Genomic DNA, 27,644 nt, shown 5'->3' on the forward strand with positions numbered 1-27,644 from the left:
TCAACGTGCACGTGGGCAATGATGGAGACACATGGAGAGGCGTGATTGGGAGGAACGGCCTCCCTGATCTAAACCAGAGTGGTTGTTTGTTGTTGGACTTCTGTGCTAGTCATGGATTGTCTATAACGAACACCATGTTCGAACATAGGGATTGTTGGGATTTAACCCTATAAATGCTGGATAGGGTGTGTATTGGCCGCTTCAGGGCTCCTATCAAAGAGCACGAGTCACCAGGTGGAGTTCAACTTTTTAGTCAGTAGTGCTTTACAGGCAGTCACAAGCTGTACATTGTTGCATGTATGAAAGAAGTTTCTGAAATAAACCCAAAAAAGGTACATTAATGTAACAGCTGTTATAACTACTAATATCTGACATAACAGTGGGTTAGTAATCACTTATAGTAACAAATGCTGAAATAAAACGTGCAATTTCTATCACAATGTAAAAGTAAAATGAACATTCTCTCCAGCAGAGTAATGATTAAAGCCCCAAAAACGTATCACACTAAGATTAAGCAAGCTAGCACATATAATTAGCAAACTAGCAAAACACAGTTAACTAGCTAGCAGCTTCACATCACAGGGTAAAAACGGTTAGTATTCAGTACTCATTTCAGACTGAAACAACTGAGGATTAGCTTAATCTGCTGTCAAAATAACTAAATATAAAGAGTACAAACTTACATCGTCTGTGACTTCTGAACAAGCAACTGTCGTAAGAGAAGGAAACTCGAGGCGATCTCGGCGATTTATTACGTAACTTACGTAGCGTACGTAACTAACGTAGCCGTAACTACACCCACTGTAACCTACATAGTCTCTGTAGGCTGAGGAATTCACAACAGCCGCCCCCACATTTGAGTAGCAAATGTGCAGTCAAGGGAATTCATCAAGTGTCCTGGGTGTCATCCTTGAGAGGGGGGAGTTGGATCAGACGTGCGACTGGTCTTGTGTAGACTTTACCCTTGACAAGGACCTCTGCTGATCTGATACATCCGTCATGACTTGCCACGGTCTTTGTGACCCTACCGATGGGCCACTGAGCTCTAGGGAACTGTGGATCCACTATCAGGATGATGGAGTCCACGCCCAGGTTTCCTGAAGATTTCTGCCACTTCTGTCGAGTTTGAAGAGTGGGCAGGTAATTCCTTGTGAAATGAACCCAGAATTGGTCCACCAGGTTCTGGCTGTGACGCCACCTCCGCCGCCCCATGACAGCTGGGGCGTAAACAGCTTGAGGTAAAGATGCATCCCACCGCCCCATGAGGAGGATGTTTGGAGTGATGGGATCGGGATTGGCGACGTCTGCTGAGGCGTAGCCTAGCGGTTTAGAGTTCAGAATGCCTTCTACCTCGACTAAGACCGTGTATAATACGTCCTCTGAGACAGCCTGGCTCCCGACTGCCACCTGCAGGGCATTCTTTATTGAGCGGACCTCCCTTTCCCACACACCGCCGAAGTGGGGGGCTCCCGGCGGGTTGAACTTGAAGAGGATTTGGTATTCTGCCAACTGCGATTTCAGCTGTGGCTCCAGAGCCTCAAAGGCTACCTGAAGTTCCCGAGCTGCCCCGCGGAAATTTGTGCCACAGTCCGATAATATCTCCTTCGGTCGACCTCTTCTGGCAATGAATCTCCGTAAGGCGAGCAGGAAAGCATCCGCGTCCATGGAGTTGAGGAGTTCAATGTGGACGGCACGAGTGGTGAGACATTTAAAAAGGACACCCCAGCGCTTTTCATTCCTCCGGCCAATCTTGACCAAGTATGGCCCAAAACAATCAATGCCTGTTGAATAAAAAGGAGGGCAGAGGAGTCTGAGGCACTCCGGTGGTAAATCTGCCATGTGCGGGACCTTAGGCTGGGCTCTCCATCGCTGACAGGCTGAACAGTTGAGCTGGTGGTGCTTGATAGCCTGACGTGCTCGCAGAATCCAGTACTGCCTCCTGAGCTCTGCATACACTCGCTCCATTCCTGCATGCAACAGCCGATCATCAAACTCCTTAATGAGGAGCTTCGTGGTTGGGTGACGTGGATCCAGTACAATAGGATGGATCTCTTCCAAGTTGGCGTTCTGTAGTCTCCGAAGTCTCCCACCGACCCGAACAATACTGAGTGTAGGATCCCACTCAGGGGCAATGCAAGACAGCCGACTGCGGGAGGACACAGGTTTCTGCGCCCGGAGAGCAGCCACCTCTTCAGGGAAACTTTGGGCTTGGCACTCTCTTAGCAGTAAAGACTCTGCATCTTGATGACTAACGGACTGTTGGTCGGCAGGATTCGTCGCTCTCTCCTGACATGCTCTCAGAGTTGCTTCAACCAGCTCGTTCCATGTATTGAATCCATTGGCGTCAGGGACAGTAGAGCCGGTGTCCACTGCCGTTAAGCAGCAGAAGGTAACACCTTTCAATTCAGATGAGCTCACTGCGGGTGTGGGGTCGGGTCTCTTAGGCCAGTGCTCAGTTCCCTGTTTAAGGAAGGGTGGCCCTAGTCTCCATCGACCAAACTCAGCCAGAGCTAGGAGTGGTTTGCCCCGGGTTATGTCGTCAGCTGGGTTGTTCTGTGTGTCGACATAACGCCAATCGCGTGTATCCGACAACTCTTGGATTTCTGACACGCGTGTTCCAACAAATACCTTAAAACGGCAGGAATCTGATTGGAGCCACTCAAGGACTGTCGTGGAATCAGTCCACAGTGTCGTCCGACGTAGGGTAAGCGTCATCTCCGTCTCCACAAGCTTGGCCAGCTGAGCTCCAGCTAGTGCAGCACAGAGCTCCAGGCGGGGAATTGATTGCTGTCGTTTTGGGGCGACCCTTGATCTAGCCATCACGAATGATGTGTCGATGGTACCTTCCCTTTGTACTGTCAGGTAGGCTACTGTACCATAGGCCCGTTCCGATGCGTCGCAGAACACGTGTAGGTCAAACTCCAGATTTGCACCATCATCATGAGTAGGTAAGTAGCAACGTGGGATGGATATTGTGCTGAGCTGCTCTAGCTCGGACTCCCAGGTGCTCCATGCATTTCGGAGATCCAGAGGCAAGTCAGGATCATCCCAGTCTCTTCTCTTTGACCATAGCTGCTGAATGAGGACCTTAGCCCGTGTGGTAAATGGCACCATAAACCCCAGGGGATCATACTGACTGGCTAAAACCTGGTAGGCCTTTCTCATTGTCAGTGCTGAATGCTCCATGGGCCGGTGATGATAACCAAGAGTTTCTTCTGCGCAGTTCCACCTGAGGCCTAGAGCAGGTTCCAATGGGTCGGTTCTGTTCTGAACTAGCCATTGGTCTGTAGCGACTGACCTTGCCTTGGTAGGCAGATGAGCTACTACTGCTGGTCGGTTACTGGCCCACTGCCGTAGCTCAAACCCTCCCTCGGCCAGTAGGCTGCGTAGTTGGTCCACTCGATCCTTGGCGGCAGGTATGTTGGGAAGGCTCTCGAGGCAGTTGTCCACATAAAAGCCTTACTCCACTGATGGTGGAATGTCAGGATGACTGTCCTGGTAATGACGAGCGTGCGTTTGCAAAGCGAAAATGGCACAGCAAGGACTACACGTTGTACCAAATGGCAGCACCTGCCATTCATACACATCAGGTGGGTCCTCGCTGCGCAGGTCTCTCCAGATGAATCTGAGAAGGGGTTTGTCCTCAGGCCGCAGACGGATCTGGTGAAACATTCCCCGGATATCCCCACTGATAGCAACCTGGTGCTGTCGGAATCGCAGGAGGACTCCTAGCAGGGACGGGCCCAAGGTGGGCCCCGGCAGCAGTTGCTCATTTAGCGACATTCCCTGGTGTTGGAATGAGCAGTTGAAGACCAATCTTGGTTTGCTGTTGTGGTGTACCAAACGATGAGGAAGGTACTAAGACTCTTCTGACTGATCTACCTCCTCAGGCTGTAGCTTGGTGACGTATCCTGCTTGGGCAAGCTTGGCAATCTCTGCTGAATAGACAGCTGCTTTTTGTGGATCTTTCTTGAGTCTTTTCTCTGTGCTCCTCAAGTTAGCTGTAACCGACTGGATGGAACCTTTCAGTTTGGGTGCACCTGACTTGCGCAGGAGGGGAGTAGCGTAACGTTGAACTCCCCCGACGTCGACCCGCTGGGTTTTATCCTCAAGAAGCTTTATGGCCTCCTGATCCTCTCTGGAGCGGGTAACCACCTTCTCGCTTCGATAAGGGAGGACATCGAGCTGCCATAATCTCTAGACGTTTCGGTAAAGGGGATCCTCCGGACTGGCTACAGAAAGGAAGAGGAACTGAGGCACCGATGTTTAGTTTGGATCACACCCCTCAGCACCTTGTAGAGCCCACCTGAGGGCAGTATGGATGGCTATGGGGCCGCCTTTGGCACCTTGGCGCACCGGCTCAATGGCAGTAATGAGGTGAACATGATCTGACCCTATTAGCACTGTGTCACTTGTGCATTGTGAAAGGGGTGAAGCGGAATCTTCCGTAGATGAGCGTGCCGTCTCTGGAGCGTCTGGACTGGGTAGTTCTGCTCCACCAACTCCAGGCCTGAAGCAGTGAAGGCTCCCTGGACCTTATAGCGCTTCCCTGGATTATCTTTGGGGGAAATCTCAAAGGTAACCCTGGATCCACTGAGGTGAGTAATGTCAGGTCGTACAGTACGGAGGGCAAGGCTAACTGGAGCCGCTGTACAGCAGTAGGTAGGATCATGGTCCGCTGAGCACCGTCATCCAAGACTGCAAAGGTTTCCATTGACTTGGAGTTGTTATGTAGTAGGACAGGCACAACTTTCAGAAGCACGTTGCCTGACGGGATGGAGGGTGTCAGATAGATCCGACTCTCAAAAGTGCCAGACTCAGGGTTGATGGAACAATTTTGGGCTACACCATGGAGGACTTGAAGGTGAATGCCACCACAGTCACTGCAGGGTTTCTTGAGGTTGCATGTCTCCGGTGGATGGGAACGAGCACACTTCCAGCAGCGCTTCCCTTCAGTTATCCATCCAATCAGTTCCTTTGTAGGTTGCTCTTTAATGCTGTCGCAGCGAGTAATATAGTGCTCATTGCTGTTACAGAAAAGACAGTGCACCTTGAATGGCTTCTTGGGTTTTGACTGCATAGGAGGGCCAGATACCTTGGGCTTTGCTGGTTCTGCACCATGGTAAATGGTAGCACTTTGACTCCTGGTCTTGGCTGGAACCTTCTCCTTGTAATTACTTGGAGGCTTCTCTTGTTGGTAGCATTGTAGTAACCAATTGGACAGCCGCTGTTGTTGGGCCTTGGATTGGAGCCATCCAGCAAAGTCCTGCAGATTGTAGGGGTTCAGGCTTGCAGAGTTAAGCTTCCCCTGTAGCTGTAGGGACTCAATAAATCCATCCCGGAGATATTTCGGTAGCTTGCTGAGCAGACGGTCCACGTGTGAGCAGCAATTAAGCTCAATACCTTGGGGTCCCTCCAGTGAAAGCAGCATGCTAACTAGGAGGTGAACCTGTAAGGAGAAGCTCTGGAAGCTACGGGCATCGTTAGCTTTCACATCAGGTGAAGTGAGGATTGCCGCAATTTCACTCTGAGCCAGCTGGTGTGGTTGGCCATACTGCAGCTGTAGAGCCTGCATAGCGGCTGAGTACGGGTATGGATGGTGGCGGCAAGACTGACCTATCATCTGAGCCTCTGGGAGTTTAAGATGTTCCAGCAGTACATGATACTTGTATTTCTCAGTCAGTCCCAGGTGAGGTTCGAGGAGGTTATCCAAAGCCAGTTTCAGATTGGCGAACTCTCTCTCGCTGTCGGATGAGAAATCTGGAATAGTGGGTTTCGGTGCACCATACAATGTGGGAGGTGGCGTGCCGAAGCCAGGTAGTGCTACAGTCGGGGCTGAGGGCAGCTGAGATGGGACCGCCAGTGCTGAGCCATTCAATAGTTGAGCAGAGGTAAGGGTATGAGGCAGTGAGGCTAACGGATATGTAGGACCACAGTGGGCAGGAGTGTAGCCCGCTGAAACAGGGACGGCCTCTTGTCGCGGCTGCGGTTTTAGCACAGTCTGATAGCCTTGAGGCATGTTAGACTGCAGATAAAGGATCTGAAGCAGGTAACTGCCATTGCACTGGAGGTGAGGCAGACTGATCGGGAGCAACATAGGGATAGGACAGTCTAGTGGGCTGTAATGGTACAGGTCCTGGAGGTAGCGGAGTTATTGTGCCAGCGATTGGTGAAAATAGGGAGCCCTGCTGGTGCTGTGGGGTTGGATGAATTGGTCTGAATCCAATATCATGAAATTAAGGGCTAGAGGACTGTGTGTCCCTTCCTGTTTGACCATTCAATTGTTCAGCCTCTTTACTTGGAACGTGATGTATCGTCTTTGTCCTAACCACCAGGGACTTCTCATGGCGTCTCTCACTGTGTGGCTCTAATCCAATCCAATCCAATCCACTTTATTTATATAGCACGATTTTAACAAACACAAACACCATACAAATATGCAAGTATACACATAAGATCAACACTCTACCAGGAGTTAAAAGGCCAAAGAAAAGAGGTGAGTTTTAAGTAGATTTTTAAAATTAGACAGAGAGGAGGACTGTCTAATGTGCAGAGGCAGTCCATTCCAAAGTTTTGGGGCTGCAACGGCAAACGCTCGGTCCCCTCTGAGCTTAAGCCGAGCTTTAGGCACCATCAGGAGCAGCTGGTCAGCTGACCTGAGAGATCGGCTGGGAGTGTAGGGGTGCAGCAGCTCAGAGAGGTAAGGTGGGGCAAGGCCATTCAAAGCTTTAAAAACAAATAAAAGAATTTTAAAATGAATCCTCAAATGGACAGGCAACCAGTGGAGTGAAGCTAAAATAGGTGAAATGTGCTCGTACTTGCGTGTGCCAGTTAAAAGACGTGCAGCAGCATTTTGTACCAGTTGCAGCCGAGCAATGGAGGACCCACTAGCCCCTATATAAAGTGCATTACAGTAATCCAGCCGAGTGGTCACAAAGGCGTGGATTACTGTTTCAAAATGCTGTCTCTCAAGGACTGGTTTGATTTTTGCCAGCTGCCTTAGCTGGAAAAAGCTGGACTTCACCACAGCTTTAATCTGGCTATCAAATTTGAGGTCTGAGTCCACTTTTACCCCCAAATTTGTCACAATTGGCTTGCAATACTGTGCAAGAGAACCCAGATCAACTAGGGGGGTGGTCACAGACGAGCCACCAAAGACCATGACTTCTGTCTTTTCTTCATTAAAATTTAGAAAATTTAAAGACATCCAAGCTTTAATGTCGTGTAAACACTGTAGCAGTTGGTTAACAGAGTAGGAATCAGACTTTTTAAGGGGAAGGTAGATTTGACTGTCGTCCGCATAGCAGTGAAAAGAAATGCCATGTTTCCTGAGAATGGAACCAAGTGGGAGTAAATATAGAGAAAATAAGAGAGGGCCAAGCACCGAGCCCTGTGGGACCCCACATGAGAGAGGAGCAGTGGAGGACACAGAGTCATCAAGGCCGACACAGAAAGTCCGATGTGACAGGTAGGACCTGAACCATTCCAGTGCTGTGCCACCGACGCCCACCCACTGCTCCAAACGAGCAATGAGGATGTCATGGTCCACTGTATCAAATGCTACAGTCAAATCTAAAAGTACAAGGATAACACAGTGACCAGAGTCAGTAGCTAAAAAGATATCATTAAAAACTCTTAAAAGCCCCGATTCTGTGCTGTGCAATGCTTTAAAACCAGATTGAAAAATTTCAAGAATATTTTGTTCATTTAAAAAGTCCATGAGCTGGGAATATACAATCTTCTCTAAGATTTTAGAGAAGAAGGGCAATTTGGAGATAGGCCTAAAATTTGTCAAAATAGTAGGATCCAGCCCAGGTTTTTTTAATAAAGGCAGCACAACTGCATGTTTAAGATTTACCGGGACTACGCCAGAGGAAAGACTGCTATTAATAACTGTGAGACAAGATGGCCCAACAGTGGTAAAAACCTCCTTAAAAAATCGAGGTGGGACAGTATCATCCGGAGAACCAGAGGGCTTCAGATGACCCACAATCTCCTGCACAAAAGACAGGGTCACAGGCTCAAACATGTCAAACACAGCAGGGCAGGGGACAAACACCGAAGGAAAAGAAGTAGAAGGTGAAATAAGTGCTCTGGTAGAAGTGACTTTATCAATGAAGTAGTGAAGAAAATCCTCACACACAGCAGGAGAGGCCTCAATTACAGTCTGTGGTGCATTTAGAGCCGAGTTGATAACTTTAAACAACACACGGGGTTTACAACAGTTAAGAAGAACAATATCAGAAAAATATTTTCTTTTAGCCTCTTTCACAGTGGATTGGTAATGACGCCAGCAATCCTTCAATATTTGAAAAGAGACTTGCAATTTATCCTTTTTCCACTTTCGCTCAGCTCTTCGGCAGTCCTGCCTGGCAGTGCGGGTTGTTTCATTCAGCCAAGGCTCTGATTTGGCTTTCTTCTGCCTGGTCTTTAATGGAGCAGCAATGTCTATAGCAGTTTGACAGGTGTCGAGAAACCATAAGTTAAGAGCCTCTGTATCCTCACACACAGACTCGGGAATAACGCAGATCTGGCTGAAAACTGCGGAGAAGTGAGCAGCAGTGGAGGGGTTAAAAACTCGACATCTGCGAGCAGCAGCGCGAGGTTTAACTGTGTGACAGCAAACAGCAGCTTCAAAAAGTACAGGCATATGATCCGAGAAAAAAGCGTCACAGACCACCAGGTTAAGAACAGGCAAACCATAAGATAAAACAAGATCAAGTGTGTGACCACGTTCATGTGTAGGCCCAAGTACAGACTGCACCAGATTAAAAGAGTCAATGATGTTTAAAAAGTCTCGCGCCAAAGGGTTTTCAGGGCAACACACATGAATGTTACAATCTCCAACAATAAGGACCCGGTCATATTTGGGCATAATATCAGCCAAAAACACAGAAAATTCTGTTAAAAAGTCTCTGTTGTATTTGGGAGGCCGGTAGACCACAGCACACAGCACCGTGTGAGAATGCCCCAGCTCAAACAAACTGAGTTCAAAGCTGGTGAAGAGGGATGACAGCGATAACTGTTTACATTTAAAATCACTCTTAAAAACAGTTGCAATACCTCCTCCACGACCAGACATCCGAGGAGAGTTAAAAAAGCAGCACTCATCAGGTAAAAGTTCTGTGAAGACACTAGACTCACCAACACTCAGCCAGGTCTCGGAGATAAAGAGGAAATCCAGTTCCCGGGATATGAAGAAGTCCTTAAGGATAAATGATTTATTCGCAAGCGATCTGGCGTTTACCAGGCCAAACCTAGCAAGAGCTGGCGGATCAGGGCGAACAGTTGACAAGGAAGCCCGACACAGAGGCCGCAGGTTCCCCAGATTTACTCCGCGCCAGCGGAGACGAGGAGAGCAGGGTCCGCGGGGGCGGAACACCACATCCGGGCCCGCCACCGGCACCAACCAGGCAGCGACAGGGTCCAGCGAACGTCGAGAGGTACAAAGGCTCTGTATTATGGGACAAGTTTGTCGGCCCAGGTGAGGGTGAATAGACTGGATTTATGTTGTGTTGAATCACTGTGGGAGGTGGTGTTGGTGAGTGTGTTGCGCTCTCCATGCGTGGAGGGGCCTCACCTACTTCTTCCTCCATTAAGTATGATGTAATACGGTCCATTAACTCCTGGCGTCTGCGCTGTCGTGCCTCGTACTAAGCTAGTTTGCTGGTAAGTTGAGCGATTTCAGCAGCCTCTTGCCTTTCCTTCCCGGAGAGGGACTCAACTAGGTTCTTTAATGAATCCATACTCAGAAGGTCTGTAGCTTTGGATTTGTGTGTGACTGTGTACCTGCCCAGGTTGGATGTTATATCTGCCTGGCTACCACTCACTGCTGCTCCTTTCTGCTCCTCTGGCTCTCTCTCGGGATGGCAGGAGGAAAGGTCAGGTCGGTGATGGCTGTAGTCAAGGACATAATCCTCCAAATACCTGGGGGTGTGATGTTGCCTGGCTGGTCTCCCCCTGGGCTCGGGTTGGGAGAGCGGTGCTGATTCTTCTTCTGATGACATCTTCTGAAGTAGCCAATAAATCCGGCTCGAAGGACCAATGTTGGAATTTAACGCGGCGAGGAGCTGTGGTCTTAGGGTCTTAGGTGCCTCAAGGGGCGGTAACCCACGAACACGTGGTGGACACCGGTGGTCAGGGAAGCCGTCCGACTGAAGAAGGAGTCTTTCCGGGATATGTTATCCCAGAGGACTCCGGAGGCAGTTGCAAGGTACCGAAGGGCTGCAGCCTCTGCCGTGAAAGAGGCAAAGCACCGGGTGTGGGAGAAGTTTGGAGAAGACATGGAGAAGGACTTTCGGTCAGCACCAAGGTGCTTCTGGAAAACCGTTCGCCACCTCAGGAGGGGGAAGCGGGGAACCATCCAAGCTGTGTACAGTAAGGATGGGACGCTGTTGACCTCGACTGAGGAGGTAATAGGGCGGTGGAAGGAGCACTTTGAGGAACTCCTGAATCCGACTAATACGCCCTCTATATTAGAGGCAGACCTGGAGGATGATGGGGCTCAAGGCTCTGGGTGTGGAGGGGCTGTCTTGGTTGACACGCCTCTTCAACATTGCGTGGAAGTCTGGGACGGTGCCTAAGGAGTGGCAGACCGGGGTGGTGGTCCCCCTTTTCAAAAAGGGGGACCAGAGGGTGTGTGCCAATTACAGGGGTATCACACTTCTCAGCCTCCCCTGTAAAGTCTACTCCAAGGTGCTGGAAAGGAGGGTTCGGCAGATACTCGAACCTCAGGTTGAAGAGGAACAATGCGGATTCCGTCCTGGCCGTGGAACAATGGACCAGATCTTTACTCTCCGGTCTACGTGTGTTTCGTGGATTTGGAGAAGGCGTATGACTGGGTCCCCCGGGAGATACTGTGGGAGGTGCTGCGGGAGTATGGGGTGAGGGGGTCTCTTCTCAGGGCCATCCAATCTCTGTACGACCAAAGCGAGAGCTGTGTCCGGGTTCTCAGCAGTAAGTCGGACTCGTTTCAGGTGAGGGTTGGTCTCCGCCAGGGCTGCGTTTTGTCACCAATCCTGTTTGTAATATTTATGGACAGGATATCGAGGCGTAGTCGGGGTGGAGAGGGGTTGCAGTTCGGTGGGCTGGGGATCTCATCGCTGCTTTTTGCAGATGATGTGGTCCTGATGGCATCATCGGCCTGTGACCTTCAGCACTCACTGGATCGGTTCGCAGCCGAGTGTGAAGCGGCTGGGATGAGGATCAGCACCTCTAAATCTGAGGCCATGGTTCTCAGCAGGAAACCGATGGAGTGCCTTCTCCAAGTAGGGAAAGAGTCCTTACCCCAAGTGAAGGAGTTCAAATACCTTGGTGTCTTGTTCGCGAGTGGGGGGACAATGGAGCGGGAGATTGGTCGGAGAATCGGCGCAGCGGGTGTGGTATTACATTCAATTTATCGCACCGTTATGACGAAAAGAGAGCTGAGCCAGAAGGCAAAGCTCTCGATCTACCGGTCAGTTTTCGTTCCTACCCTCACCTATGGTCATGAAGGCTGGGTCATGACCGAAAGAACGAGATCCAGGGTACAAGCGACCGAAATGGGTTTCCTCAGGAGGGTGGCGGGCGTCTCCCTTAGAGATAGAGTAAGAAGCTCAGTCATCCGTGAGGAGCTCGGAGTAGAGCCGCTGCTCCTTCGCGTCGAAAGGAGCCAGTTGAGGTGGTTTGGGCATCTGGTAAGGATGCCCCCTGGGCGCCTCCCTAGGGAGGTGTTCCAGGCACGTCCAGCTGGGAGGAGGCCTCGGGGAAGACCCAGGACTAGGTGGAGGGATTATATCTCCAACCTGGCCTGGGAATGCCTCGGGATCCCCGAGTCGGAGCTGGTTAATGTGGCTCGGGAAAGGTAAGTTTGGGGTCCCCTGCTGGAGCTGCTCCCCCGCGACCCGACACCGGATAAGCGGACGAAAATGGATGGATGGATGGATAACAGTGATTTAAATGATTCAAACTGTAGTTTGGCAGATCAAGATCTCATTCAACTGCAATGTTACAGGTCAACTTATATAACCTTTTAATAATGATTGTTGAACAACTGACTGCTCCAACAAAATACAGTTTTGATCATGTATTTTGAAACATATTTATTCATGTATAATACAACAAACCCACATAAGTATATTATTTTACGTATTGTTCACAATTACGATTCACGTGCAAATGCAGAACAACAAATTACAAGCAAATGACTGAATGTGAATTGACTCATGCAATTGGGAGGATAAGTGATGAATTAGTGATTCCAACTCTTTGTGTTAGGTCTGCAGGTCCTCACCTTAATTTCCAACTTATTATTGAAGGTTAAGGTAAAATATTATCTTTTATATTTATTTCTGACACTGAGCAATGTTTACTATCATAAATTAGCACAAAACCAAGTATTATCATCAAATTAAACAGTAATATATATGCTTAAAAAGATTCCATCTTGTTTTCCACTTCCTAATTTGAACCATAGCATTAAATGAAAAGATCTATAGTTTAATTTAGTTTATCTTTAGCTCCATAATGGCAAGAAAAAAGGACAGCAAAGGTTAAGGGAGAGTAACCACTTCATAAAGAACATAACTAAGTCATGTTATTGTTATATACAATCTAATATGAAACAGTACAGTGTCTGTAAAACTTATTCTAAATGTCACTACAATGTAAACATTTTTAAGTTTAAGTTTAAGAGTTTAAGCTGCAATCACTGCCTTTACCAAATGTCTTGGCAGGATTTTGTATCTAACAAACAGTTTCAGGATATGAACTCTTATTATTTGTGTACCGAGTCCATACAACACTGGGTTGACAATTGATGGAATGATGACAAAGTATAAAGACAGGAAGCTCGTGCTTTAAAGGCATACTATGTAACTTCCCAGTAGGGGGACCGAAGAGGAAAAAGTTACATAGTATGCCTTTAATAGAAGAATGACTCATGTTAAATCTAGTTTGGATGTGGCAGGGTTAGCTCAGTTGATAGAGCAGGGGCACATATGTAGAAGTTTATTCCTCGAAGCAGAAGGTCCAGGGTTCGAGTATGACCTGTGATGATTTCCTGCATGTCTTCCCCCTCTCTCTCCCCTTTCATATGTAGCTGTCCTAACCATTAAAGGCGGAAATGCATTCATGTGTCATTTCCTACGCTCATTTGATATTTATGCATACGAGGAAACAATCAATACTACCTGAGGCACAACAAGAAACAGAATATGTACAAGTCCCACAATACTTATGTATGCTGCATTTGTACATGAATTTTTGACCAGTTCCATGTTCATGCAGGGATGCAATGCAACAAGCTTCCCTGTCTTTGAATTAGACATGATGCTGTGGTAATGTAGTGGGCAACATATGGCAACATATCTGTCGTATCCCATGACAGCTAACTCACAAAACTCAGCACTTGCATATGTGTGTAGGAAATAGACTTGAGCCATTCACCACTTCACAGGCATTTTATGCGTCTCGGATATGAGCATATTCATAGGTTGATGCAACTCTATGTTTTGGTGTATGATAGTAATTAGCAGGGCATTCAAAGCTATAGTACTAATATACAGCAGGAGGAACACACTTAACAGCCCATGTTTGTAGTTTTCCATGACAGCGTATGCAGTCATTGTGAATGTTAGTGTCGTTCCGTTCTCTGTGTTTCAGTTCTAAAAAGAAAAAGACATTGAGTTTTAACACAATTTTACTTGCCAAAATATAAATGTATTATGACATATACTACATTTCAGTTTTATTGTTTGTCTTTATTTGATTTGCTTTTCTAAACTCTTGAGCTGCTGTAACATGTGAATTCCCCCTGTGTGGGATCAGTAAAGATGATCTTATCTTGTATTATGGCCAAATGGTACCAAATATCACAAATAATTTACACCAAACTTTAAAGGTCCAATGGCATGAAAATTTCACTTTATGAGGTTTTTTAACATTAATGTGAGTTCCCCCAGCCTGCCTATGGTCCCCCAGTGGTTAGAAATGGCGATAGGTGTAAACCGAGCCCTGGGTATCCTGCTCTGCCTTTGAGAAAATGAAAGCTCAGATGGGCCGATCTGGAATCTGCTCCTTATGAGGTCATAAGGAGGAAGGTTACCTCCCCTTTCTCTGCTTTGCCCGCCCAGAGAATTTGGCCCACCCATGAGAGAGAGACATCATGGCTTTCAAACGAGCAAAGTGTCAGTTGGTCAAGGCCACACCCCCACCCTCCACTTTGCCCCCCCTCTCTCTTCCTCAATAGCTACATACACAGAAATGGCACATACTAAGGAAAGCTCATTGTGGGACTGGCGCTAGTAGCTGTAATTCTGCACCAAGGCTGAATTTTGGGAAAGAGACTTCAGATACAGTATTAGGGGACCACTAAGGCCTATATAAAAGCATCCAAAGAACACCATGTCGTGGGACCTTTAAGGTTTTATGAAAGATTTGAGTCTAAGTCACCCAGGCAAGCAATGATTTCTCAGTTATAAAGCATTTTTATTTCATACATATCTGTCAAAGTTAATGGTTCAGAGTACAGAAACACACATTTAAAACTACAGTTACCTGTGTGATCATCCTCTTCACAACCATGTGCTGCTTAAGGCTTGGGTGGCCTTTTAACATTACTCAATGTGGACCAGCAGCACCCAAAACTGACCACAGACCAATCAGACAAACTGGAGGCAGACATTAGGGCAGACTCGAAGAGGGCCGCTGCAGCAGCCATACTCCAAGTGAGGAAGCTGTGCTTTCTCCAAAACATGTCAAAGCACACATAAGACACAATCAACGCATCTTTTCCCAATCACCTGTGTGAAAGGGAAGTCAAAAAGCTTCATGTAGCATCAGAGGTCATTTGGGACGGACAAATAGTTTAGTTAAAGGATCGCACAGCTGCTATACCCACGAATGCACTACGGATGGCAATAAACCTAAATTCATCCAATGATGCCATTAAGGATTCAGGTCATGAGGAGCTGCCCCAGAACTGGTATCTGGACTATCTTTCCATTCAGCTGACACAAGGCCTCTAGACTAGAGGACTGAGCAAGGCAGTTGTGTTGTCAGACTGTGCACTACGCAGCAATCTGTTGGCATATCACATATGGATTTAAGCCACTGTAAGCCACTAAAATAATTGCTAGACATTCATGCCTGACTCTGTAGCAGAAAAGGAAAGTGTGGTGTGAAAAGTGATGGTTCTCTGCTTATTTGTAATGTGTAACAGCTCTTTGTAGTCCTGAATATCAGTACCTTCAACCTTGTGTTTAAAATCTCTTATTTTGCAGTTTTGTTTTAGTCTAATTTGTTCTAAATCTTACAATTTCCCTTAAATTTGAAACTTTTCTGTGTGACCTCTACTTATCAGATAAATCTGTAAATAATGCACTGCTAATTTGAATGCCACAAAAGTGTTGCACCGATGATGCAAGCCATAAATGGATAAACACACTCATTAGAGGTCATTAGTCCACTTTGTGTTTCCATTCCTCTAGAAAGCAATTAGACACTGCTGTTTTGCCACAGGTCTGGTGAGACCTCTTTGGACAGCACCTTGAGAATAGAGACAAGGGGATGAGAAGAAAACAGTAATGACTTCCCTTTGGAGAACACTGATGTAACTCTGGTGAAACTGTGTCCGAGGGGTTGTAACCTCTGAGCTAATGCAAAACACAGCAATAATTTGTACAATCATTTATTTATACCATCATAAAACAATTAGCTTTTTTTTAACAGCGTGCATAAGAAAAATACCAACATGGCAAGTTGGGCAGAGGTGCTGGTTTCGATTCATTTTCTCTGAGAAGACACATATCCATCACCCCGTTGTACTCATCACGATGGCTGGTGGCGAGTGAGGGGCAGGTTGTACAGAGGGCAAATATAAAATAGATGAACTGAGCTCTGGAAGTGGTGGGAAAGCATTGCAAGCTAGCCAACCAAACCTGTGACCAGCATTTATTGTAAATTGTAGACTAGTATTTTACGTGTGATGCTTGATTCAGCAGCTCCTCTACTTTACTGGTGACCCTAAACAGCAACAATATCAGTGAACGCAGTGGTGAACTGGTTTGATTATATGATGTATCTGCCCACAGGTGGCAGTATAGGAGGTGTTTGCAATTCCTGGTGGCTTTGTTGCTTTCTGCGTGTTTCTGCCCTAAAATACCGTATATTCTATTCACTAAATCTACTCAAATGCATGACTATTTTAAAAGTAAACCGTAGCCCCTCAAAAGAGGCCCCATCTTACCCTTGGTTACACACCACACTCCTTAAATTTGTGCACTAAAGAGGCCAATGTTGAGGACTGCTCTGCTCTATGTCAAACAGTTGTTTCCCACTTAGTGGTTCTAATGAGTAGTGGGCTCAGCCTTGCATGTACACCCTGCTGTTACCAATACCAGTGCCTCTGATTGAGTCAGTTGAAAACCCCATCTAAACTGTCTCTTTAAAGTGTTAGTCGAGGCAAGGTTAATGACAGCTACATGGCACAGCATTATACTGTGTCATTGGTTGCTGTCTCCAAAAATAGGATGCGTGTCTTACCTAGACCCTAGTATATTTGGCTCTTCTCCAGTGTCGTTGCCTCCCTTGAGCTGGGTCTGCAGTTTTCTTGTACGTATCCAACAGTGCAGTTCTCATACTGCAGTATAACCTCTGTTTTTATTTCAGTTAATTTGGGTTAACATGTATACGCAGACAGAAACTAACCCACATTCTACTTCAGAGATGAAGGCAAACTTGTTGTCCATGTCTAACCAGATGTTTAGTGAAATATATATTTTCTGACTGTATTAGAGAGTTTAAGCAATGTCTCTTTGAAGAAGGAATGCTACCACCACATGCCAACTTACATACGACTCTGTTAGTTTCTCTTCTCATTTGTTAGGCCTGTCACTTGAGACCAATTCTCCTCAGATGTCCAGGTGCCCAGACCCCTGATAACACTGCTGTTGGGTCACCAACACCTCTACAACTAAAACGGTTGCAATGTATAGGGCGGAGGAATTGCTAAAGCTTAACTGAAAGAATAAAAACATACTATACAAAGTAATCAACCACACCACATAAGATGTAATAATGTGATGTAATAGTGAGTAAGCAGTTTTTTGTGAATCTAAATACTCCTGATAAAACATTTAAACATCCTCTCTGAAACTGAGGTAACTCAATTTGAATGTGCCAAGGCCCAAATGAGCTTGCAAAAAGAGATACAATAACAATTAATTTAAAAACATTAATCAATTACTCAATCCTACAATCATTTGTTTTAAAAAATGTGGTCTTAGATTATTCTGTCTGGGAAAGTTTTAATGCTATTTACAAAATGCTCTCCTCCATAAAAATAGGTACATTAGTGACAATTTATGAGAAAATGTCTTCTCTGATGCTTAGAACTTCTATGTTTATGTCCTCAATCTCAGAAAGCAATAAGGATTAAGGATGTGCATGGGTTTTAAATCATCTTGAAAACAAGCAGCTTCTTGGGAATGTTTGTCTCCTGTCTCATGACAACAGTTGGTCACGGGTTTGGCACAGTGCTGTAGGTTTCTTAAATGGGATTAAGAAAAGCATGTTCTCTTAAGGATTCTGATAATCCTATAATATAAAACCCAGTGACCAGTATGCTGCTTCAAATTATCTTCACTCCTCCCCTCTGACCAATATACAGACCCGAGGCTAATCCTCAGCAACAGCATCAGACACAACAATGTCTTGTCATCGTGTGGTTGTTTTGGCACTCTTGGTTGTCTTACTGCTAAATGGTAAGTCTTGATAACATTTCTCTGTACGTTTTTGTAGCTCTAATCTGCACATTTGTATGCTTCCAGAGATTATAGACAATATATTTATTCATTAAACATAGCTACAATGTTTCCCATCATTACAGTTGTGGAGAATGAGGCTGCATCATTCCCTTGGTCTTGCAGCAGTCTAAGTGGAGTGTGTAGAAAGGTTTGCCTCCCAACAGAACTGTTCTTCGGACCTCTGGGCTGCGGAAAAGGCTTCTTGTAAGTTTTCATGATCAGATGCAGTGTGTGAATATTCTGTGTGTGTTTATCTGCTGACAAATTGTAATGCATTGTTTCTTGTTTATTCCCAGGTGCTGTGTGTCTCATTTTCTATGAGAGCTGTCATTGCAGTCGTAAAAATGTCATTCAGCCATGCTAAAACAAGAAGCATCACAGAAGGCACTGTTGTGACGGACCATATTTAGCTTTTTACTCTAATGTAACACAGTGTACTTTGGAATGTTAAATCAACTGCTTGTAGTTTTTTGTTGCTGATTTTAATGCAGCTGAAATGGCTTAGGTGGAGTAAAAAACGACATAAAACTTTCTTGCTTGCTTTGTATTTTTTACATGAAACATTGGAATACTGGTCAGAATAATAGAAAACTAATGTGATTTACACACTAAACATGTTGTTGGGCAGAAAGACTACCACTTGTATGGCAAATCTCATCTTTTCTCGTCAGCGTTGCTCTAATTTAATAAGCGGCATGTTTTTATTGGAAGAAGAATGCAGGGGCACTGCACTTTAGGATGTACAATGGACAATAAATGGACAGCTAGAGTTGCATGCTTTACTACACTACAATCCCTGATTTGTTCTGATTTCAGTTGAGTTCACCCTGAATTTTACCTTAAAATCACTTATTCTCCATTGTACAAGCTGGAATTCAGAATGAAATAACAGTTTTACATCTTCGATTTTAAGAGTAATATATTAAAAACGTAAAAATTATAAAGTGAAGAAAACTCATATGGATTTTGTTTAAGTCTGCCTTAGAGCTGCATCATGCAGTATTGGCTCGTGGCAGAGTATACGTATAAAGACCATGTTTGTTATAAATGTTTAATATAAATAGCAATCAATGGTCAACATGGTTTTGAAGATCAAATTGACCACCCTCTGGCATCACGTATGTCTTTAAGGTTTCCAACAAAGGGGGTACTAGAGTGAATAACTGTGGATTCAGGGAGGGGACCATAGAGAATGCCTTTGTGCAGGGCCCAGAATTTTGTGATATGCCCCTGACTACACGTTAGACTATAGAAAAGATATAATAGAGATGTGGAAAAAAATACAATGCAAATACGTACAATATTTCTGTTGTACAGTTTTGTACAAGGAACGGGCAAAATATTGTCTAAGGAATGTGAAAAAGGTCAGAGTATAAAGTATAGAGAATATGTGTGCAATGTATAGAGATGATAATAATCCAAAAGATGGCCCAAAGACGTGTTTTAATTTAACACATTGCATGTATATAGGTCCTGTTCGTGCATTAGTGCGTGTGTTTGTGTGCGTGCGCGCGCGCACGTGTGTCTATTTGAAACAACATTTTTTATTTTTTTTATTCTTGTTTTATACAGTCTATTATCACTTTTGATATAGTCTTCAGACAGTAGTACAGTGATTCTACCACTTGAGGTCAGTGTTGAGGAAGGTATGGCCTGATGACTGAAGTTATTCAATATGGTCCACTCATGGATGTATCAAAGCCCGTCTTCTTTGGATGTATTAAGAGAAGGTCCACTGCGGTTGTTCTGCCCTCTCTTATTTTCATAGGCCCTCACAGGATTGCCATGCCTGAGTAAAAGGTAATTCAGTCACGTGACCTGTGGATGCTGGCCTGAATGATTGGAATCTGTTCATTTGAATGTTTGTCTCTTTCTGCGTCTCGAAATGCAGCCTGAAATCCTTTGCATGTGAAATCTCTTTTTCACGCGCATTTCCTGTTATCACTCTATTATAAAATATCATAATAACATACTTTCTTTCATAGTTCCTTCAATCCCTTTAATTGTGGGTCCATTGCGTGTTTAGCTATTTTAGATTAAATTAACATTCAAGCCTGCTGGGCACTCCGTTCATTGCTGGTCGTCCTTGTGGCCGCTGGTGGCGCTGTGGGTCAGGATGCTGGTGAGTCAATCTGCCTAACAACTCGAGGAAGAGCCAGGGAACAAGAAGCAATAACAAACAAAGCTAGCAGCAAGCTAACATAACTTTGAGAAATCGAGCACACAGGCGAAGTGTCTCCTTCACGGTGGACAAACATATTATTGGTTTATATACTACTAACCGTGTATGATATGATGTACATGGACTACAAAGAAGGCATATAGTAATCTGTCACGTAACGTTAACTGGTATCTAACATCTGCTAACATTAGCCAGACGTCCGCTAACGGTAATCCTTCCTGTCTTTTTCTTGTGGAATTATATGATTGTCGAGAAAGTAGCTAGACGTATAGAAAAACTAATTTAATCGTTTTTACACGACATGTGAGAAACCCAAGTGAGACGACTGGGTTTAGATTACAACCTTCACGGTGCCGATTTTAGCAGGATTTTAAGGTACGTTTTGTCACTAGCTAACTAAGTTACACATTACCCCGATGACTTTTGATATGTTGTATATTTGTTATTGTTATTTTGAAAGGAACATAAACAATACTGGAGGTTATAAGTAACCTAAATGTAAATAACAGTCCAGCGGTGCAGACTACTAGAACTATTTAACTTTATAACGAATCGCCTGGCATGAGTACAGTAACGTTAGCTAAGTCAAGTTGTTTCTAAGAAGTTGATGAGGAAACATTAGCTAACGTTAGCTACATAACTAGCTAATGTTTCGTTTAGTTTCGTTTAGCGACAAAAGCAACACAACAGCAGCAGATTCTTTCTCCACTAACTTTCTGTAACGTTGGGCTGTTACGCCACAAAAGGCGTTACGTTGATTTAAAATACGGACAATAGATTTCAGCGTGTTTTAGGTTAGTACAAGAGGCAGTACTTTGGGTTCATTGCTATCTAGTGCCATAAAGTAACCTACAAACGGAAGTGGGCATGTCCATAATTGTTGTGCTAACATCTTGTCTGCAAGCACAAATCACCTGAGCATTGCACTTATTTTACCTGATCATAATGTTTGCTTCTTAAACCTGATTTTCTGTACACAAAATTAGATAGATGCATACGAAAACAGCATTGTTAACCAGATCTGAGGCCGAGGAGCACTCTATGCCCACATGAGGGCCAACACATGCAAATAATGTGTTGATCAGGCTTTGCATATTCAAACTCAAAATGTAAAATTTGAGACTGTCTGCCTGGTTCTGCTGATATCTCTTTAAATGGCAGTAGGGTATTTAACTGAATTATAGTTATTATAGTATTGATTGTAATTACTCCAATTCTTTTGCCACAGTTATTTTGCCTACATTTGTAAACAAAATAACCAACAGGGTTGCAGTGTCACTACAACAAACAATTCTGCCAAGAAAGAAAATTGAATTTAACAAAAATACAGGAATTGAGAGACCAAATAGTTGGTTAAAGACTTAATTTTAAGAGTAAGCCATAAAATGTTAACACCAAGAAAAAGTGATTTATTAACTTATCCACAAGACATTACAACCACTTAAGTGATGTTTTAGACCAACTGCAGATAACTACATTAAAGGGATTGCTTTGCAGGTAATTGGTACAATTTCAAAGCAAACCTGCAGTTAAATGTCAATACAATACATTTTATGCATATGTCCTTTTGTTTATAAAACAACAACAACCATAGTCTTGAGAGGACATTTTTAGTCTCACAAAGTAACAGAATCACAATCACTTTCTAAAGTATTTGGTTTAAGCTACATCCATACTACTACGTTGACATGTTTAAATGGTGTTTTAGGTTTGCTCTGTTACGCCATTACAATAGAGTGCATGTTAATGCATGCTGGTGAGCCAGTTTACGGTTCCTTATTTGCATAACCATGTGCATATTTACAACATTTTACCACCTGAATTGACTTTTTGCAATAGTATGTTAATGCCAGGCTGTAACCAAACTGCTAGATCAGCTCCAGCCTGAGACCTAAAGAATTTTTTTCTGGTTGTGACTCTTGATTATGATGTGTTTTACTGTCATATGTTTTTCACAGTTTAGTGCAACCAAGGATGGCTCACCTTGGTGTGTGGTGCGTAGAAGCTCGATTGAGTGTCCTTATAGTGGTTTTCTGCAGCGTACTGGTTCCCTCACCCACACATGCCTATATCTATGCTGTAAGTAATCTTTAGGCTTTAGCAATAAATATGATTCCCCAAATTCTCCTGGAGATTATGTCAGTTCTTTTATGTATATGATGTTTTTGCAGCATTATAGCAATATGACCTCCATGTTGTTTGAGGACCTGCCTGCCTTTTTTGGCTCCCCACTTCCTAAGGATGGACTAATGGTAAGAGCAGATTGTTGGAGAAAAGGTGCATACAGGAAAATTAGAGGTTATAGTCCTTTTTATAATGATGTTTTTTTTTCTTTGTGTGAAAGGGAATTTTGGTGGCGTCTCGTCCACTTAATGGCTGTACAGCAATAGACCCTCCCCCTCCATTGCCACTATCTTATGATGTCAACACCACCAAATTCATCGCTCTCATCAGACGCTATGAATGCAATTTTGATATAAAGGTCAGTAAGATTTTGAGTGACCATTGAGTATGTGAGGATAGAGGATGTACTTCCTGCGGCAGCTGAAGAAATTCAACCTGCCAAAGACAATGATGGTGCACTTCTACACAGCCATTATTGAGTCCATCCTCACATCCTCCATCACCATCTGGTACGCTGCTGCCACTGCCAAGGACAAGGGCAGGCTGCAGCGTGTCATTCGGTCAGCTGAGAAGGTGATTGGCTGCAATCTGCCGCCGCTCCAGGACCTATACGCCACCAGGACTCTGAAGCGTGCTGGAAAGATTGTGGCTGACCCCTCCCACCCCGGACACAAGCTCTTTGAGTCACTCTTCTCTGGCAGGAGGCTGAGGTCCATCAGGACCAAAACCTCACGCCACATAAACAGTTTTTTCCCCTCCGCCACTAGCCTTCTAAACAAGGCCCGGAATCCATCCTGACTCTCTCCACACCCCACCTCTGGCTCCTCATGCCACTGTACCTACTCTGCTGTAGCGTCCCTTTTCACTACTGTTTAACTTATTTTACTATTTATTTAAATTTATTTTATCGTTATTAATACGTACTGTGTGTATATGTTTATACTTATATTGTTTATATCTTTTTATCCTTCTTATATTTGTATGTGTGACATGCTCCAACAACACCATGACAAATTCCTTGTATGTGCAACGTACTTGGCAATAAAGCCCTTTCTGATTCTGATTCTGATGTTTAAGTGTCTGTGAGGCAAACTGGATTAATGTGTGGAACTGTTTTTTTAGGTCTTGCATGCACAGCAGGCTGGATACAGTGCTGTAATCGTTCACAACATGTACTCAGACACGCTGCTCAATATGAACTACAGCAATGGTAATTCTCTTTTATATTTTTAAACTTTACACATTCACACCATCTTAATAAAATGGCTAAAATGTAAACCTTGTTTTTTTTTTTGTTTTTTTTTTACAGACACTATTGCAGAGGAAATTGAGATCCCCTCTGTATTCACCAGCTACTATGCCTCCCAAATTCTCAGGAATTACATAATTCCAGAACAAGGGTAAGTAAAAGCATTTCAATGCTTTCAGAAATAAATGTATGAAATCATTTTTCAAACTAAATATAATCTAGACCAAACCAAACCTTAACAGTCAGAATAAGATGTGCACAGACCAATACATACTGACCTTTTCAACGCTAGTGCTTATGATAATGTTGGTATCTACAGGGCCTATGTGATCCTCAAGCCGGAATTTGCTTTTCCACTCTCCTACTACCTTATTCCATTCACTGGAGTAGTTGGCATGATCATTCTTGTGATGTGTGTCGTCTTGGTAAGTATGCATATTATGTTTTGCATTCTAATAATATACCTTTTTGGATGGAAATAATTGTGGTGCAATAATTACTATACAATGTGTTTGTTTTGTCATCCAGGTTCCAAAGATAGTCTATTATAAGTAAGCTTAGCAGAGCCAGCTAACTATCCTCTTTAGATGCTATATTTATTCAGTAGACACATCTGAAAACCTATTTTCTAAATAATTTTTTCTTACTTACTATGAGTGGTGGGGTCCTACATGAACACAATAAACAAATTCATCTGTGCATTTAATTCTCATGCCATCGGTAACATGGTCTTTTTGTATTGTTTAGATTATACGATGTGTACAGTACAGAAAAAGGCTGAGGAAAAATCGTTTGTCCAAGGCACAACTGAAGCGGATTCCAATCCACAAGTTCAGGAAAGGTAACATGTGTGCACTGTTACTGTAGTATGTTGTTTTTAAGAATATTCAGAACTAATTGCAATCATCACATTTTCCCTGCATGGGGATTTGAAGTCTGTAAAATGTATTTAATTATCTGTGGAGCTTTTTATTTATAGAACAAGTTCTTAAGATTAAATATTACTAAGAATTGAAATAGTAATTGATTAAATAATTTGAATGATTCAAATTAATAACTTTTCTACTCTGTTTTAGGGGACGACTATGATGTGTGTGCAATCTGTCTGGATGATTATGAAGAAGGTGACAAGCTGCGAGTATTACCTTGTTCACATGGTAAATATTTTATGTTACTATGAAATGTGTATGTTGCAGTGCAAAATACCTCTACTGATGTACTGAATGTGCAACAAGCTTTTGTACTATTTGAATACAAAGTACATGAATGTACCCTTTCTTGCAAGTCAATATTTGTACCCCTACTTAGTGCATCTTTAAAAGCACAATATTGTACTCCAAGTTGTACATTATCCCTTTTCCTCCAAACTTGAAATTGCCAAGTCCTCCTGCACTGAAGTCGTTGTTGCTAACTGCCACTCTTTCTGCTTGTCAGCCTACCACTGCAAGTGTGTGGACCCGTGGCTTACACAGACCAAGAAGACGTGTCCTGTGTGCAAACAACGCGTCACTCGCAACAACCCAGAGCACTCCGAGTCCGAGTCTGAGGAGGAAACTGGAGGACGTGGGGGGGGAGAAGGAACGGGGGGCGAAGCAGACTCGGAGCGCACTCCTCTGCTCCGACCGTCCAACCCGGGGTCCCCCTCAGGGAGCCCAGGGGCCTATTCTGCCACCACCACTACTGCCCAGTGCCTCGCCTCCCCTCCACACTGCGACTCACCCATTCTGGCTTATGAAGGCTACCACTCCCCCACAGATGACACAGACTCAGACAGTGATGACGCAGGAGAGGACAGGCACCACACTGATGACGACCTGGCTCAGCTCATTGGTAGGGATGTAGTGGAGATCTGATGCCTGGAACATAGCTGCAACAAGATTACTTAGTTTGACCTAAAAAGGGTCTTTGTGTCATCAGGCGTGCTATCACACTGTACTTTAAAATAGTTTGCAGATTTGTGGTAAGTAACACATTTATTATGACAGAATGTTTTACCCAGTAGCCAGAGGAGGTCTACTTGTTAGTGTCAAAGCACATGCAGCACATGTATTGAAGAGTTTTACCAAAATCCAGCATTGAGCATCCACCCACTAATATACACATATTCCCTCCAATACTCCTAAATGTGTCTGTAGACCTCCTGTTTTAATGCATGTTTTAATTCATAATTTGGACACACCACGCGACCTAATCACTAGTGCTGCACAAAAAGAATGGGCCTCATAAATCTAATGTGCTGTATAAATAAGAGTGTAAAGCCTGTGTTGCTAAACAGAATGAATTCTGTGTTCATACTAAAGTGGATCTTCAAGATTCAAAATCCTTTATTATTCCCACAATGGGGAAAGTAAGGAAAGTGCAGTATAAAGACTCTCTGTTGTCTGAATCATAATTGCTTTATATCTGACAGCCCTTTTTACCAGCTTGTTCTTAACAAGGATGTGCAAGTGGAGGGGGAATGTTTGTTTTTATCTTTTAATCCATTTAGGTCTTTTTGCATTTTTTCAAGCTCTCTAAAATGTCAGATTTTCTTAAATTCTAAAGTAAATTACGCCATAGTAGAATTTTGCAATTATGTTATACATTTCTGCTGCTTTTACATTGTTATTGATAATATTGTGTGGTCAGTTTAAGGAAAATATCTTTAGCTTTATCCAGTTTGTCAAGTTGAACAAACTCAGGTTTTTAGCAACAAATTAAAGGTCAGTTGATATTGTAAATTAATAACACAGTGAGAATTAACAGGGTTTGGTCTTATATATTGTTTTAGCTTTTTTGAATCAGTAAAATATAGATTCATGAATATTAATGGATATTTTCCATTTATATATATATATATATATATATATACACATATACACAACAGAATGATAACATGTTGAATCGTGGGACCCTCGAGGTGTTTTTAGGAAAAAAGAGCATTGCCTTACATTGGCCTTGATGCACATGTGTATGTTAAATGTTTGGAAATTGAAGGGACAGAAATCACACTCCTTTTGTTTTCCTCTTGTCTAGCCAGTATTTAAAACTACTGGTTAGAAAGCTTTGATCTTGTCCCTGTGTTGTCTGTAAATGTGCTCCACATATGTTTTTATGGTGACGAACAAAAAAGAGACGGCCTCTGTTTCCACGTTTGTACAGCTAGTAATGATACAGATAGACAGCTTAGACGTGCTTGATTTGCACCTGAAAGTCTCTAATAGTCTTTAATAAAACGACCTAGGTGGGGTCCACGCTGTTAAATTACATAAAGAGCAGTACAAATAGAAACCTTAAAAAGTTGTTTCAGCCAACCTGTTTCACTTCTCCAAATAAATGCACAGCGTTTACCTTGATCTCATATTGTAAATTCACAACTGGAATTAAAAAAAAAAGTGTAATAATAACCTTACAGGGTGTGGACATTTTTTTAACACTGTACAAATTTATCCACACTCCCTTTTTGCATAGATGGGATGGTTAGCAATGTTTCCTGTGTATTCATTGTCTATTGCTGCACTACAGTCAGAGAAAATCTGAATTCAGAATGATTATTTAGGGCTCCATGTATTGAGGATTCTTTTATCAATTAAAAGAACATGTCCTACTGTATAACCTCAATCTATACCACAAATCAAATAGAGGACCCACAACTGCATATAACCGAGCAAACACTGCACAGTCTGTGTCTAAGGGTTTTTCAGTAAGTTAAGTGAAAGTGAAGTGAAAGAGAGGAATCAGTAGGACTCTGAAATCCTAACATTCCATCTTTATATTCTACTGACGATTAATTAAAAGACTCAACACTATCAACGTTTGATTGGGACTTGTTGGCAATAGTCTGTATTATAAAATGTTTGTTTTTCTTTTTGCAGTATGCTTCAAATGACTTTGTACTTTTGTTTTGATCTATATGTCCCTGAGACTGTTAACTGAAACAAATGAAAAAACATAACCCCAAATTATTATTTTTTCTTCTTCATTTAGAATGTGCCTAGTTTATCACACTTAAATAATAAATGTACAGTGTCAATTATGATTTTTGTGTATCAAGCAGGTTTGAAACACATTCTGTGGAAAGCTGCATTTAATGTGTGATTTGTGGAAGATTAAATGATATTGAAACGGGACTGTGGTGCCACGGTTGTGTTTAAATGAGAAAAGAACAATGAAGTACAACTTTCCATACAATAATGGCCTATTGTCATACATGATCATGGGCAAATTGTTACTAAATGGGTATGCTATTACCACAACTTCTACCATTTTTTAAATATTTGTAAATATTTGAGCTGAAATCAATATAATTATAATACATAATGCTATG

At 43.4% G+C, this 27,644-nt stretch overlaps 2 protein-coding genes and 1 long non-coding RNA gene across 6 annotated transcripts; 2 read left to right on the plus strand and 1 right to left on the minus strand.

The window, feature by feature from the left end:
* Positions 1-12,674: 12,674 nt before the first annotated feature.
* LOC116065020 (olfactory receptor 52K1-like) lies at positions 12,675-14,698 on the minus strand. The gene is given in 3 exon segments (XM_035990977.1): positions 12,675-12,834; positions 13,129-13,630; positions 14,650-14,698. Coding segments are annotated over 3 exon segments (711 nt in total).
* A 2,927-nt stretch (positions 14,699-17,625) lies between these two features.
* Positions 17,626-18,177, plus strand: LOC118496556. Its single transcript, XR_004899142.1, has 3 exons — positions 17,626-17,741; positions 17,867-17,987; positions 18,080-18,177. It is a non-coding gene; the product is annotated as an uncharacterized LOC118496556 (long non-coding RNA).
* A 1,727-nt stretch (positions 18,178-19,904) lies between these two features.
* Positions 19,905-27,447, plus strand: rnf167 (ring finger protein 167). Of its 4 annotated transcripts, none has more exons than XM_031320184.2 (10): positions 19,905-19,974; positions 21,924-22,044; positions 22,137-22,217; positions 22,310-22,447; positions 23,212-23,299; positions 23,399-23,489; positions 23,658-23,763; positions 24,086-24,179; positions 24,415-24,495; positions 24,773-27,447. In XM_031320184.2, the coding sequence occupies exons 2-10, from the start codon at positions 21,940-21,942 to the stop codon at positions 25,189-25,191; spliced, it is 1,203 nt and encodes a 400-aa protein (XP_031176044.1). In that variant the 5' UTR covers positions 19,905-19,974; positions 21,924-21,939; the 3' UTR covers positions 25,192-27,447. The 4 variants fall into 4 exon arrangements, with proteins under 4 accessions (XP_031176044.1, XP_031176041.1, XP_031176042.1 ...); XM_031320181.2 differs by having other exon boundaries at positions 19,909-20,340; XM_031320182.2 differs by having other exon boundaries at positions 19,912-20,173.
* Positions 27,448-27,644: the final 197 nt, after the last annotated feature.

The sequence above is a fragment of the Sander lucioperca genome, chromosome 13 (assembly GCF_008315115.2).
Source record: "Sander lucioperca isolate FBNREF2018 chromosome 13, SLUC_FBN_1.2, whole genome shotgun sequence".
In the NCBI taxonomy this organism is placed as follows: Eukaryota; Metazoa; Chordata; class Actinopteri; order Perciformes; family Percidae; genus Sander; species Sander lucioperca.